This window comes from Ursus arctos, unplaced genomic scaffold (genome assembly GCF_023065955.2).
Source record: "Ursus arctos isolate Adak ecotype North America unplaced genomic scaffold, UrsArc2.0 scaffold_31, whole genome shotgun sequence".
Lineage (NCBI taxonomy): Eukaryota > Metazoa > Chordata > Mammalia > Carnivora > Ursidae > Ursus > Ursus arctos.
In genome coordinates this window covers 28,869,898-28,884,102 of record NW_026622997.1, presented here as the reverse complement: position 1 = coordinate 28,884,102, position 14,205 = coordinate 28,869,898, and the positions used below count along the sequence as shown (strand labels likewise).

At 55.8% G+C, this 14,205-nt stretch overlaps 1 protein-coding gene across 1 annotated transcript in view; it reads right to left on the bottom strand.

Annotated features, from left to right (window-relative positions):
• Nucleotides 1-1,868: 1,868 nt before the first annotated feature.
• The window catches only part of SYNGAP1 (synaptic Ras GTPase activating protein 1), a 30,125-nt gene continuing 17,788 nt past the window's right edge, over nt 1,869-14,205 (bottom strand). Inside the window, exons 11-18 of the mRNA XM_057305017.1 lie at nt 12,767-13,003; nt 12,427-12,628; nt 12,040-12,218; nt 9,854-10,928; nt 9,276-9,449; nt 7,419-7,630; nt 6,191-6,281; nt 1,869-2,586 (exon numbers count right to left, since the gene is read on the bottom strand). Coding sequence (XP_057161000.1) covers nt 2,440-2,586; nt 6,191-6,281; nt 7,419-7,630; nt 9,276-9,449; nt 9,854-10,928; nt 12,040-12,218; nt 12,427-12,628; nt 12,767-13,003 — 2,317 coding nt within the window. The 3' untranslated portion in view covers nt 1,869-2,439. The remainder of the gene's footprint in view (nt 2,587-6,190; nt 6,282-7,418; nt 7,631-9,275; nt 9,450-9,853; nt 10,929-12,039; nt 12,219-12,426; nt 12,629-12,766; nt 13,004-14,205) is intronic.

The following is a 14,205-nucleotide window of genomic DNA, read 5'->3' as shown; positions in this document are numbered from 1 at the left end:
AGGCCTCAAGAGACCATAGCCCGGAAGGAGGGGGCAACCCGTTAGCCCTGCGGGTGATTAAATGTAGCGCCCTCCCCCTGCTAGGTGCTGAGAAGGCGAGATTAAGTGGGCACCTATTGTGTGGGCCAGCCATTGTCCACATCACCTTGTACCCTCCCCCAGCCCTGCAAGGTAGGTGTTGCCGTGCTGTTTCCTCCGGGGAAACCGAGGCTGGCAAGTGACGGGCCTGGGATTAGAACTCAAGATTTGCTAAGGAACCAAGTTCTTTCCTGCATTCCCTGCGGAGCATTTTAACCAGCAATTAAATAAACCCTATTTCTAGGTAATTACTAAATATATATGTATATGTGTCTGTAGATATATACTTGGAATTTCTTAATCAGATAATGTTTCTGTTCCCTGGCCTCTTTACTCATTCGGGTTAAGGGGAGCAGTGGTGAGGGGAGAGCTAGATTGGGTAAGCTTGGCCAGTGCACAACCCCTGCTCGAAAACAGAATAAATCTCGTCGCTGGGTGGGAGAATGATATTCTGGCGGAGACTCTGGCATCACGCAGGGATATAGTTTCTCCCAGGCTGTCAGCTTCCTGTCAAAAAGCAGGACCCTGCTGGTCCGTCCGAAGGTCCCAGCTTAGGAAAGTCAGCACAGCGATAAAAGAACAATCTCCGTTTATTAAACATGATTTTTGTTTCACCACACACTCCAGAAAAAAAGGAAATGGGGCTGGGAGTGGAGAAAAAGGGATAGTGGTGGAGGACAGAGAAGGCTGGGAGTGGGGTGGGATAAGGTGGGGAGGGAGAACGAGAAAACAAAATAAAACAGGTAGGAAGAGCCTCTCCCTACCCTTAGGGTGATGGAGGGGGAGGGAAGCGTGGGGGGGGAGGGGGCCAGGAAGCTCTGTACAGAGGGGTTGCCCCCAGCCCACACACACACACCCCCAATATGTACAGTACAAACCCCAGATAATTACAACAGCCAAAGAGAGGAGGAAAGGGGGTCCAGGGGTAGGGTCTGAGGTTGGGAAAGCAAGGAAAAGGGCACAGGAATAAAATTTCACATATTTACAACTTTTATATAAGTATAAATTTGGCCCCGGCTGGGTGTATGTGTGTAGGGGGATGGGACTGAAGGGGAACTGTCCATACAAAAGAAAGAAGGGTGAAGTCTGGAAAGAGTCTCAATACCAAACGCAAGAAGGGATGAGGGGGCAAGGCTGGGTAGGGGACAGCAGTCAGGGAAGAGGGGGTGCCAAGGAGGGGCTTCTCCCCTCCCATGACCTACCCACCCTAAACCCCATCCATCCTACCTCCCCTATCCCGCCAGAGAGCTATGTACAGAGAAACACGGAAAAATTGTGGAGCTGGCGGGAGGGAGGGAGGTGGAGGGAGATTGGGGAGGGGGGAGGATGAGAGGGAAGCCCAGCCCTGTCCTACCTCCCCCAGGGGGACAGAGTCATGGAAGGGGGCCCCCAACACCCCTCCTCCAACACAGGTCCCCCCACCCTGGGGGAGAGAGACATGGCTTTTCCTAGAGTAAGTTCCCCCCTCCCCCTGGGAGTAGAGACCAAGAAGAGAGAGGGGAGGGGCAAGGGGGGGCTGTGTGTGTCAGGGTAGGGCAGATCAACTAGTCTGTCCTCCCTAACACACACACCCTCCTAGACCCTAACCCCTCACCCTAACCTCAATTCCACCCCACCCAACACACTGGGGGAGGGGGGGGCATAAGCCCCCTCACCCCGCTCTGGGACCAGCCAAGAGCAGATCAGGTGTGGGAGGAAGGGGAGACGACTCCCATTCCCCCCTTGCCGCCCCCTCCCTGCCCCGGTGGCCCCTCCACCCCATCTGGGTTCTGGGTGGGGAGGGAGTAAATTTAAGAGTAGTAGGAGGAGAAGGAGTTTGTGCGTGCTGAGCCCCCCCAGACGCTCCTGAGAAATCAAGGGGTAATAGGGCCCCCTCACCCGGGGTCCCCTCCCCATAACAAGGGGGACAGGGGAGGCCAAAATGGGGCGGTGGAGGGGAGTTAGATTGTCAGCTCTGGTTACTGCTAAAAAATCACCCTGAAGTTGAAAGTTTGGAGGTGCCACACCCCCAGGGTGGGGGTGAGGGTCTGTCCCCCAGTGCTCAGGGGAACGATGAGGCAGAGGATGGGGATAGCACCCCGGAGTGAAGGGGTCTGTGTGGGGTAGGTGGTGTCCTGGGGCAAGGGTCCCTGGGGGGGTCACAGGGGGCAGCACCCCAACAGGAAGGAAAAGGGGACAGCTAAGGGTCCCCACTCTTCCCCCCTGGAAATGGTGCAGTGGGGGTGGGGGATTGGTGCCCCCCAAGGAGGCATTCAGGGAGGCAATCCCGCTGTCCCTCGGCGACATCCAGTCCTGGTGGTGGGTGCTGTTCCAGGGTGGGGTGCATGGGGAGGGAGAAGAAGGTCTGTGATGCTGGGTGGGCTAGTGGTCTGCGGTGTTTCGGAACTCGCCGTTCTCGGTGATCTGCAGCCGGGGTGGGGGGGGCGGTGCTGGGGGGGCCAGGCCGTTCCAAGGTGGGGCCAGCGTCACACGCGGGTTTGTTGGACCCAAGGGGGGAAGCTGCCTCTCCTGCAAGACACCAAAGAGGAGAGCGCGGACTTATTGAGACGCTTCGCGGGGGCCTGGGTGCCAGCCCCCTTAGCCATGTCCCCCCCTAACCAGCCCGCTCCATAAACCATGTCCCCCTCCCTGCCCCCAGGACAACCCCCCACCCCCATCCTCCTGTTTTATTTCTCACCTGCAGTAGAAGTTACATCTTCTGGGATCAGGGAGAAGAGAATCTCACCCCCTGAATCCTAATGGGCCTTCAACCCGGGGAGTCATACCAGGAAACCAGTTCAGAAGAAACAAGTTCCTATCTCACCCCCAACCTAATCCCTTGTATCTTCCCCTACCCAGCCTCCCTCCTCCTCTCTTGGAACCCCCTCCCAGCCCACCCCCAGTCCGAGGTAGGAACTTTGTGTTGAGGGAACAAGGGGAGGCAGTACAGCAAAACCTCATTAATCCAAACCCCCATGGATTTGGACTTTTTTCATAATTTGAACAAAAACCGGGCTTGAGTTTTCCTTTAGCTCTGAAGAAAGGGTATGCTAAGCAAATTAATAGTGGAAACGCGTCTGTAGGAGGGTACCAGCCAACAGACTTTTGAATCCTCTCTATTCATTAACACATGCTCCCTGAGGGCCTCGAGTGGAAAAGCCTTGTTCTTCGAGTCCTACTTACTGTATGTATTTTGAAGACATGCATTTCATTAAATAGACACTGCCATTCAGTTTTGTCACTTGTTCAGAGTGGTCATCTTATTGAATATAACATTCCAAATTAGAGAGGTTTAACTGTACTGGGGGGTGGGGGGACAAAGGATTCAGGGAAGTGATGGGGGACGGTAAAAACATGTGGGAGGGCTGCCTCTCTCTTGTGCTAAAGGCAGAAATGACTAGGAGCGTCTGCAGAGGCACAGCATGCCCCCATCTCTGTGTCCCCAGGAAGCAGAACTGCTTCATTCCTTTCCACCCCCATGTTCCTTTCAACCCCTCTCCCTGGGATCCCAGTTATTGGGAGAGGGGTACCAGACCCTACTCCCACCCCTGGACCAGCTAGCTTCTGCCTCCTGCCTCCTGCCCTCGGCTCTGCTTCTGTTCCTCTGCTGGGAGAGAAGAAAGCCACCTATACTACACTTCTGGTCGCTCACTTGGCTTTTTAAAATACAGGCACAAAATTAATTTCTAAGCCAATGGCTGCATTGCAGAGGGGCCAATGCCTAAAAGTGATTTAGAAAGTGTCCTAATTTTTTCCCAGGCCAGGGGGCATTGAGGCCCGTTACATGTAACCTTATCTTTGTAGGATACAAAAACATTCCAAGTCGAGGCTCCTGGATCAGCTCTCCCTTCCCAATCAAAGAGCTCACCTCTGAGAAGGTCACGAAAACCCCAGCCTTAAGCCAAGCCTCCCCCTTAGCCTGCTGAGCATCTCACACACTTTCCCCAAGTCAGCAAGAGAGGAAATTACGTATGGTGGGGGATCCTGAATATGGCAGGAGGGCAGGGAAGGGGACCTCAGATTCCCTCCTCTCTGCTTGTCTGCTGGCGACAGAACATAGGCATGCCCCCTACACCCCCATGGACCCAAATTTAGAAAGTAGATAAATGAGGGTGCCATTATTCATTTTACAAAAGAATTCGCTGCAGGAGTCCTTTAAATGGTGAGGTCCCCTGGTGCCTTTTAGCATCTGTTTACAGATCACTAACCACTTTGACACAGAGGCTGGGCAGGCAGAGTTAAAATTACAGTGTGAGGAGCCACTGCCCACTGCAGCTCAGTCCCACAGAAAAGCACCTCAGAAATGATGTCAGTGGCTGACAGGTTCCCATTTACTGGTTTTTAGGTAGGACTGTGCGTCCAGCAAGGCCACTGGGTGGCGGGAGAGGGGGAGTGAGCTCTGACAAGAAGAGAGATTATTTAACATGCTGTTCCTGGCATCTCTGCCTGGGAATCCACATGGCTACTGAGCCCATGATCTTATCTAGGAAGACGGCTCACCCCATTTCCAACTCCCACGCCACATGGGCCAGTCTGTGTCCTAACATCTGTCAAGGCTCCTTTTTTGTTCCTTCTTGTTCCACTCACCCTGCCTAGTGTCCTGACATCCTGAATGGCATTCTTTCCAGTGCCCCTTCCCAAAGTCCTCCTGAGTTAGCTTACCCATTCCTAATTCCCACCCAGTGGGGCCCAACAGGAGCTGCAGATGCCTTCTACCTCATAGATGGAAGGGAGGAAGAGAGAGGAAAAGGTGAGGGGTGGAAGGAGGGGTGGAGAACTGAGGTTAGGGAAGGAAGAGGAAACCCCACCTACCTGCTGCAGTCAGCACAGCCCCTCTAGCCAGGGTCCCCTAACCCATCATCACTGCCACCCCTTAACAAAACCCACCCCCAACGTCCCAACTCCCAAGGACGCTCTGGTGAAATGGGGGGTGACAGACATACACTGGAGAGGCAGAGGAAGAGGACTGAGAGGAGGCTGGGCGGTGGGTTCTGTCGAAGGAGATGTGGGGATGTGCTGGACCTGTCCAGGGTAAAATGCTTGGTGTTGGCAGGGTGTCACTGAACAGTTCCGGGAGCAGCAGGAAGTGCTCTCTTTGGTCAGATGGGTCTGTGCAGGAGGTGTCAGGAGGGTAGGGTCTGTGGAGGTTCTCGGGTGTGGAGGGCAGCAGTGGGGGGGGGTGGGGAGAGGCTCCAGAGAGTCAGAGGGGAGTGGGCTTCACGACCAACCTGCAGTGGTCCGGAGTCACCTCCCCCTGTGTCCTCCGCCCGTGGTCAAAGCGGAACCAGGAGAATTACCTGATGAGGAGCTGCAGGGGGAGAGAGTGGGGTCATGGGGTCAGGAGCCTTGGCGGTAGTGGTGGGGAAGCCTGGCGGTCAGAGCAAAGGAAGGAGGAGCGTGGGTGGGAAAGTGAGCAGAATTGGGGAGAGCAAGGGGTAAGAGTGCAGGGCAGAGGTCCTAAAAGCTGGCTGAGGAGAGAGGGAGGGCAGCTGGAGAGCTGGACAGGTGTGAGGACCAGAGGGAGGGACAGGCCAGAGGCGTTCCCTGGATTTAAATACTGAGGGAAGGAGAGTTTATGGGGTGGGAGGGACCTTCAAGAGCTAAAGAGTCAGAAGAGGAGCTGCCCAGGAAACAGGAAAATTGGGGAGCCAAGAGAACAGTGGTGATGGGGGCCATTCAGAGCCTGAGAAGCTAGAACTCATACTGCCCTGTGCTCTATTCCAGCAAACTATAGCCTCTAGCCCTTCTGGCCCAAGAAGGGCTCAGAGGAAGCTGAATTTCCTGATGTGAACAGGGGCAGGCACAGACAGGGCAGGGGTGCCAGGAACTGGGTGGGCTCTGGGGGCAGAGAGACTGAGGTTCTGGCGGATGTTCCAAGACCCAGACAGGAGTGGGAAAGACAGGGCAGGAAGGCACAGGGGTGGGGCTGACACTGCCAGGAGTGACAAAGGCACAGACGATGGGATGAAGATGGGGTCACTGGGGGGGCTGCCAGGAGCAGCCAGTGGACAAACAGAGGACAGTGGGAGACAGATGGCGATGGGGCTGGGTGGCTGGTGCAGTGAGTGCACGAAGGACAGTGGGATGGATGGGGATGGGACACGGAGAAGATAAATGACATTGTAATTTCCACCTGAGCGTCGAGCAGCCTCTTCTTGGGTTCGGGCAGCGGCTCAGGCATGGCGGGGTGGTCCCGGCGCAGCTCCTCCTCCACCAGCATCAGCCTGAAGGGACGGGCTTCAGTGGGGTTAGTGGCGGGCACGGGCTTGGAGCCTGCCGGTGAAACTCCTGATCCTGGGGAACCCCTGTAGCTCTCTGGAAAAGCTTCGGGCGTCCTTCTCCTCTGCTCTCAGAATCCTTCCATTATTAGGACCCAAAAGACTCCCTGTATTAACCTTCCTCTCTGGGACCCTCACATCTCCCTGCTAAGGACAATTTTGGGGGCCTCAAAGACCTCTACCACCCAGACACCCCCCCCCCCGGCCCTCCAACCTCCCATTCAGGACAGTGCCCTCCCACAGCCCCTCTGTGGCTTAAGGCCTGGCTTCTATGTCCCGTTCCGCCTCACTGAACCTAGGACACCTCCAGTGCCTCCCCTGGGATACCCCTAGCCCAAGACGGGTACCTACGGTCATCATTCCCACCACCTCCCTGCCTTTGATGGAGATTCTCAAGGTGATTTCTCATCAAGGATATCCATTAGAGCAGTGTTTCAAAATAAGTTTCAACTCAAGCCTTTTTCTTCTAATTAATCTTACTCAAAGCTACATTCAGAGTGGATCAAAACGGAACTGGCTCTGGTTCGAGTGGGGCCTAAGATCCCATCCACTTCTCAGGATAGCTGACCCCCTTGCCAAGACACCTTCTTTGGAGGCCAGGGCTTGGCAGAGCAATTGAAAATGTGCACACGCTGAAAGAAGGGTCATCACTTTCTAACAGAACATCTTTTCAGGGCTGGAGAGTTTACCCAGGACAGGGATGGTTAGGAGCTACTCTGGCTAGGGATCTCTGCGTGGGTTTGGGGAGAACATCACAGGCTGGATTGAGAATAACCAGTGGGGAGTCCCAGCCCAGGCTGGTGCCAGACACTTAGTGATGGACGGTAACAGGCACATTTTCCAAGGGCTCCAGAAGTTACTCTGTCAGAAGAGAAGTTAGGATTTGGAACAGGGACATTTATACACTAGGCAAGAAGTTTCTTCCCATCTGGTGATTGGTGAGTGAGTGGCAATCTCTGGGATCAGGGTCGTGGGCTTTCCTCATGGTGTCCTGAGTTTGGGGCAGGAGGCTGGAGGGGGAGCTCACTGGCTCTCTTCAGCCTCAGGCTCTCCCTTGCTACCCCTCCCCAGGCCGCCCCTCACCTGCCAATGATGCTCTTGATCTGCGAATCCTTCTCCACCTGTTGCTGCCTTAGCCTCTTCTCGCTCTGCTCCAGTCGGGCCTGATACTGCATCAAGATTTTGCTGGTCTGCTCTTCCTGGGACAGCAGCCTCCGCTCATACTCCTCTAGCTTCCGGTTGGACATGTGCAGCCGCTCCTTCAGTGAGTGGATCTCCTCCTCATACTCCTTCACCTGCCCGCCGGGCACACGACCCCGCACTGTGAGGGGTGCCTCACCCCAACCCCACCACCCAGTCTCTGTCCCGGCCTACTGTGCAGCCACTGCATGGGGAGGGACATCCCAACTGCCTTGTCCAGCCCTTTCCCTGCCTGCTGATCATACCAGACATGGTGGCTTTTGAGAAGGCCCTACTATGGAGCTAACTAAGGCTGCTTTAAAATGGACCAAGGTCGTATGCTCCTATACCCTGAGAAGTATATACCTGCCCTCACATGTAAATCTGGACACATGAGGACCCACACAAGAACCTAGACAGATTCAAGGACACACCTTGAGTGACCGTACCCAGAAATTAAAGATTAAAGTGATTCCTTAATCCAACCAGAGCACATGGGGAAGAGCCAGGAAGAAAAGACAATGGATAAGGAGAGGTTATATGGGATCGCGGGTCTGGGCTTCAAACAAGTCCAGCCTGAGAATCCAGGACTGCCTCTCTGTTGATAATGATCCCAGAATTCTGGGACTAGAAGGACACAGGAGAGTCATTTTTATCTGCCCTATTGGCTCTAGACCCTAGAGCTGTGTGCTATCCAGTACAGTAGCCACTAGCTACGTGTGGTTATTTAAAATGTAAATAAAAGCTAAACATTTAATTCCTCAATTGCATCAGCCACATGTGGCCAGTGGTTACCATACTGGATGGTGTCAATCATAGAACATCTCTCATTACTGCAGAAAATTCTACTGGATGGTCCTAGTCTAGAGACTTCCTCAACAAAAATATGTCATCTGAGCCATAGAACAGAAAAAATGATTTGAGAGAGTATTTTTTCATTCTCCAAAGAGGATACATACATAATCAACCCCATTGTAGACACAAAGGACAGATGTTACTTATTACCTAAGGGGACTACCTTGGGGCATTAGGGCTTAGGGCTTAATTCTCTCATGGAACTTGCTCCACCAAGTCCATCTAGGTCAGGCACAACATTTTCCTATGCTCAAAGACCACAGCTCCCAAGAAACCTCTCTCTTCTCCCCCAAGTTGGGGTCCTACAGTCTTTACATTAACCTAATCCTACAGCCACTCTCTTCTTCAGAGTCCTTGGAGCAACAGCTTCCCCAAGGAACTTTCTGCTAAGTTATCTGTGTGTGCCCCTGAACTCTTGCTGTCTTCTGCTCCAGCTGAGAGTTTGGTCTTTCCACACATGGGCCAATACGTACCAATTTCCAACACCAACCCTCTGTCACCTATGCCGGTGGGACAATGCCTGGCTAAGCTGGACATCATTTGTAGTACAACTGCAACCCCTTTGCCCCCCACCCAGTTTAGCAGCTCCCACTGCTGGTAGAGCAGCCCTCCCTTTCCGGAGTCGTCCTAGGAGCCAGGGCTTATGTTCTCCCTGGGAAATAAGTTTTAACAAAGAATATTTCTCTGCAGTCTATGATGCGCATAAGCCACAAAATAAAGTTGGAAGTTAGTTTTCCAACCGACTGTGTGTGCCCAGCCTCCCCTAGAAGACTGAAGGCTTCTCAAGAAAGGGGATCGGGTTTTTGTTTCTTCTTTCCACTGTAACTACCTGACCCCGGGTGCTTCCCTGAGAAGCGTCTAGAGGCTTCCCTTGTGGGTAATGGGCAGGTCAGGGGCCCAGCGTACCCTGTCCAGGCGGCTCTCATCCATCGACTTAGAGTACTCCTTGAGCTTGTACTCTTCTCGCTCGATGTGGGCACTCTCGATGTCAGCTGACAGGTGAGGCATGTTGGAGACCCAGGCCACCGTCCGCTCGGAGGCTGGCATGGTGGGGTTCAGCGTGGATGGCGCCTGAGAATGCTGGGATGGGGCCAGGTGGGGTGAAGAGAGAGGAAAGGTGGGAGAAGGCAGGGTGGATTTAGGAGGAGAGAGTGCTGCCGGAGGAGATGACCATCCCAGTCTTGTTCCCCTGCTCTGGTGCTGATGCCCTTGTGAATGCTATTTAATGATTTCTCACGTCTCTCCTCTGGAGAGGTGAGCTCCACGAGGGCAATGTTTGTGTGGCGTTCACTGTCAAACCCACAGTGCCTAGAACAGGACATGACACGTAGCAGGGACTCTATATACAGTTTGTTTAATGAATGAAAGGAGGTGAGAAAATTATAACTTCAGACCCCAGACTATTCTGCCCCTACCTCCCCAAACCATTTCCTCCTTCCCTCCCTGTTCTTCACCCATTTGGCCTTCCTCCCACCCTCACATACCTGCTTGGTGATGGAGGGCTTGAGCCCCGCACCCCCTCCGCCACCGCTGCCCCCGCTGCCCCCAATGCTGCCCTCTTTGCTGAGGCTCTGTTGCCGTGGACGGGCAGGGCCATAACTCGGCTCCGGTGACTGCAACAGATTCCCACTGGATGGCCGGGGTTTCTGGGCAGCGCTGACCGTCAACTGCTGAGACTTGCCCCTCTGCAATGGAGGCGGTTGACCCCCGCCACCCCCACCACTGCCCCCACCGCCGCTCCCACCTCCGGGCCCTGAGGGGGCAGGCCTCTGGGGACCAATGGTGATCTGGGGAGGGGACAGCATGTGCTGCAGGTTGTCCTGGAGTGAGAGCTGCCGACGGGTGAAGTCAGTGCCAGAGGGTCCAAACTCATCACTGTAGCTGTGGCTGTGAAGGATGGAAGCGGCAGGGGGCTTGGGGACCCCTGAGGAGAGGTCCTCGCTCTTGCTATAGCCATGGAACGGGGCAAAGGTGTCCCCTGGGGGCTCTCCACCTCGGTGGTGGTGATGGTGGTGATGGTGGTGATGGGAGGAAGGTGGGCCGTGACCACCACCCCCTCCATGGCCCCCTGGGGGACCTGGCCCATCAGCAGCCATGTGGAAGAGAGGGTTCTGGAAGGAGAGGGGGATGCGCAGTTGCTGGGCAGGGACACCGTCCGTGGTGACACCCATCTGGCTGAGGCGCATGCCAGCCGCTGTAATGGACGAGCCACTCCCCTGGGAGAGGCGTCCAGCAGGCGCAGGCCGCAGCCCCAAGGCCGCGGTCAGGGAAGCCTGGCTCGAGTGCAGCAGGTCCCCAACAGCCGCCAGGTTGGACACACTGCTGCTGTTGAGGCGGCCGCCGGGCCCGTCGCCCTGCAAATCCAGCATGGAGACACTCTTGTTGACACTCAGCATCTTCTGCTCTGGCTCTGTGATGTCCGAGCTGCTCGTGCAGTATGCTGGCGAGGAACGGGCCAGGGGTGGACGGCTTACATAGAACAGGTCTTTACCCCCACCAGGGGGTGGTGGGGGTGGCTTTTCCTTGGTTGGGGAAGGGAGGCGAGCCATGTCCATAGAGCTGTGGGAAGGGAAAGGGGCATACAGGCAGGAGGTGAGGCCGAGGCCCCTGGCAACTGAGCCTGCTGTGGTCTGGCACAGGCCTCGGGGTGAGAAGTGGGACCCGCAGGGAAGGGCGGGGAGCTGGTGGTGGAAGCTCTGGAGAGGGCTGGCAGGGAGCATGGGAGGGGATACGTGGGAAAAAGGAAAGGAAAAGGCCCCTCCAGGAAGGGATTGAGGCCCAGAGGAGGGGAGATGGGGGCACCAAGAGGAGGGATGAGGGGCAGGTCCGGGCAGATATGGAGGAGATGAGGGTGCATGGAGGAGAAGAGGAGAGGAGGAAGGTGAAGGCCACTGGCATGGGAGAGGGGAGCAGAGAGGAGAGGAGAGGGGGGCGGGGGAGGGGAGAGCCCCTCACCTGTTGAGGCCTCGAGCCATGAAGGACTGAAGGTCGATGGAGCTGGAGAGAGATGGGAAGAGGGGCAAGCACAGATAGAGAGAAGGAGAGAGGTGGGCAGAAGGCATGGACACATCGAAGGAGAGGCGGGAATGGTGGGATGGGTATGGTGTCATGGAGGGAGACCAGAGCAGAGGGACAAGCAGGGCGGTCAGCAGAGAAGGAGCAGCCGAGGCCGCCACACTGGAACGGATGTTGGAGCTCAGGAGGCCCTGCTAGGGTCCCCATGTTACTTCTCCCGTGCTGGATCGTGACTGAGCTCTGCTCGGTTCCGGTGGGGGGCTGGGGTAGCGCTTATTTACCAACCAGTACAGTGTCGGTTCAGTGTTTGGATACTACACGGCTAGTCCAACATGTCTGGCTGAACCTCGGCTCTAGGACAGGCATGGGCCAGTGAGGGACCAGGCAAATCAGAGCTTGCAGCAGGAAGCCCCAGGCTTACAACAAGCTGGAGCCAGAGGAGCCTCCGCACGCTTCCCGGGGCTCGGAGATTCCTGCTCCCTCTGGCCTTAAAGGGCTCTCAGCCTAACCTGTCTCCTTGCCATTTTCTCTGAGACCCTGCCTCTTTTTCCTTTCTTTCAAGCCCTAGAGAGATGCACAGAGGCCCAGTGAAGTGTATCCGGAACAGAAAAGTAGGGGCTCCTAGGGCACAGGCGTAGGGGTCCCAGATACTCACCTGTTGAGGTCCCGCATCATGTAGCCCTGCATCTCAGCTGATGGACCCCGCAGCACCACAGGCTGAGGCCGGGGCCGCTCACTCTGACGGCTTGGCTGCCTTTGGATGTTGGGGTTCCTCAGAGCGGTGCTGATGTCGTTGAGGAGCCGGGGCAGTGGGCCCAGCTTCAGGAGGGCTTCCTGGAAGGATGAGGCTGTTACCTGGGGGCTAAGCGCCCAGCTCTAAGAGGGTCCCAGAGGGTGCAGGGGGAAGGGTGTCTGAACTGGGGAAGTGGTAGAGACACACCTGGGGGCAGGGAAAGGAGAAAAATGTGTGCAGGGGCTGGTCTCTCAGGCCACAGGAGCCTTTGGAGACATCTCAGGAGGGGGCAGAGGGGCGTCTGCTGACCTTACTGAGCTGGGGCAGCACCTCCCAGAGCAGGGCATGAAGTGTGGAGAGCTCTCGGCCCAAGTCGATGTAACCCTCAAAGCTACTACTGTTGGTCAGTGTGTCCAGGTTGGAGATCTCATACAGGAACTGCTGCATGGAACCCCACTCCAGCTCCAGAAACTCATTCATGAATCCCAGAAAGTCCTCCTTTGAGGTAAACCTGGCCAAGGCATCCAGAAGGTAGAGGTCACACACACAGAAGGCCTCAGGCCCACCCGTCTCAGGGTCTCTTGGGACTCGGGAGATCCTTCGTGCCCACCCCCAGCCCCACCCTTCCCCTGCCTGAGGCTTCCCTCACTTGGAAAAGTTGGCCAGGTTTTGGATGACCTTGGCGATGAGGGTTAGGGTTCGTGAGGTCTGCTCATCTGGGTACTCCTGCATGAGCCCAAAGAGACTGGGCGACATGATGGCTGGGCAGAGGAAGCGCAAGAAGAGCGAGGCGCTGATCAGCCTGTCAGCGATGTCCTCCCGGCCCCGCTCTGCGCAGCGCAGTCGCCAAGATGCAAACACCTCCTTCAGCTCCCTCGGGAACACGCTGAGGGGAAGGGGCAGGGAGACAGAGAGAGAGAGAAAGAAAGAGAGAGACCGGGACTGAGCCCCAGAGACCCTCAGCTTCCAGGGAACATGCTGAGGGGGGTGGTAGGAGGTGAGGGTGTGGAAACAGAGTCGGGGAGAGACAGGGAGGGAGGGACTGCAGCAGGAAGACGGGAGGCTGCTGGAAGAAGAGGCCTATGGCAGAGGGAACAGACAGATCAGGGAGAGAGAAATGGAGGGGGAGAGAAGGTGTGGGGAGAGAGACATGCGGGAGAGAGACGGAGGGTGTATGAGAGAGACAAGGAGAGGAGTAGAAGAAAAACAGACACCAGGGAGAGACAGAGATGGGAGAGAGATGGAGGGTCACTTGAGGTACAGGGAGCTCGGACCCCCCAACTCTTCTGGATTCCAGGGAAATGGGGATGGAGGTGCCCCTGCGTGATCCCCACTCCCTGCAATGGCTCAGCGCTCACTCCCCCACCCCCCCGTTCCACTTCAGTGTCCCATTGACACCTTAAACTCTAACTCGTGTAGTGTAAAAGAGAGCTCACCATCGCCCCCACACCTCCAACAAGCTCCTCCTCCTGACTTCCCTGGTTCTGTCAATGAGGCCACAGGTCTCAAACACCAGCCTCATGGCCTCTTGAGTCATCCTTGACTCCCCACAGACAAGCTCCCTTCTTCCTAGTCAGTTGACAACTCCAGCTGATCCCTTCCTCCGAGGGGCCTTCACATCGGGGGCCCCCTTCTCCCCTCCCTGCCACCATCCTGATCCACATCTTATCCAACAACAATCACCTACAACTAGCCTGCACTTTGCTCTCCCTACCCCAGTCACTCCCTGTACACACCACTTAAGGATTAATCTTCTCAATTGTGATACTTCCTGGCACCAGCACCGCTAATGGCATCCCATGACCTACCAGTGAACTCAATCTCCTTAGCCTGGCAGCTGAGGACTTCCAGATTCTAACTCCAACCCCCCGTTTGGACCTCTTCTTCCAGTCTCCATTATGAGCCACGGGCTCCATTAAACCCAAGCTAACTGCTGGCCCCCGAAAGCTCCTGGGCCGCTCACCTTCAAACATGCGCCCGTCTCACAGCCTTCTCCTACAATGTCTCCTTTGCCCACCACATCCGCCTATCAGAACCCAACCCAGTCTTCAAAGCCCAGCCCCGGGGACACCTCCTCCGTGAAGCCTT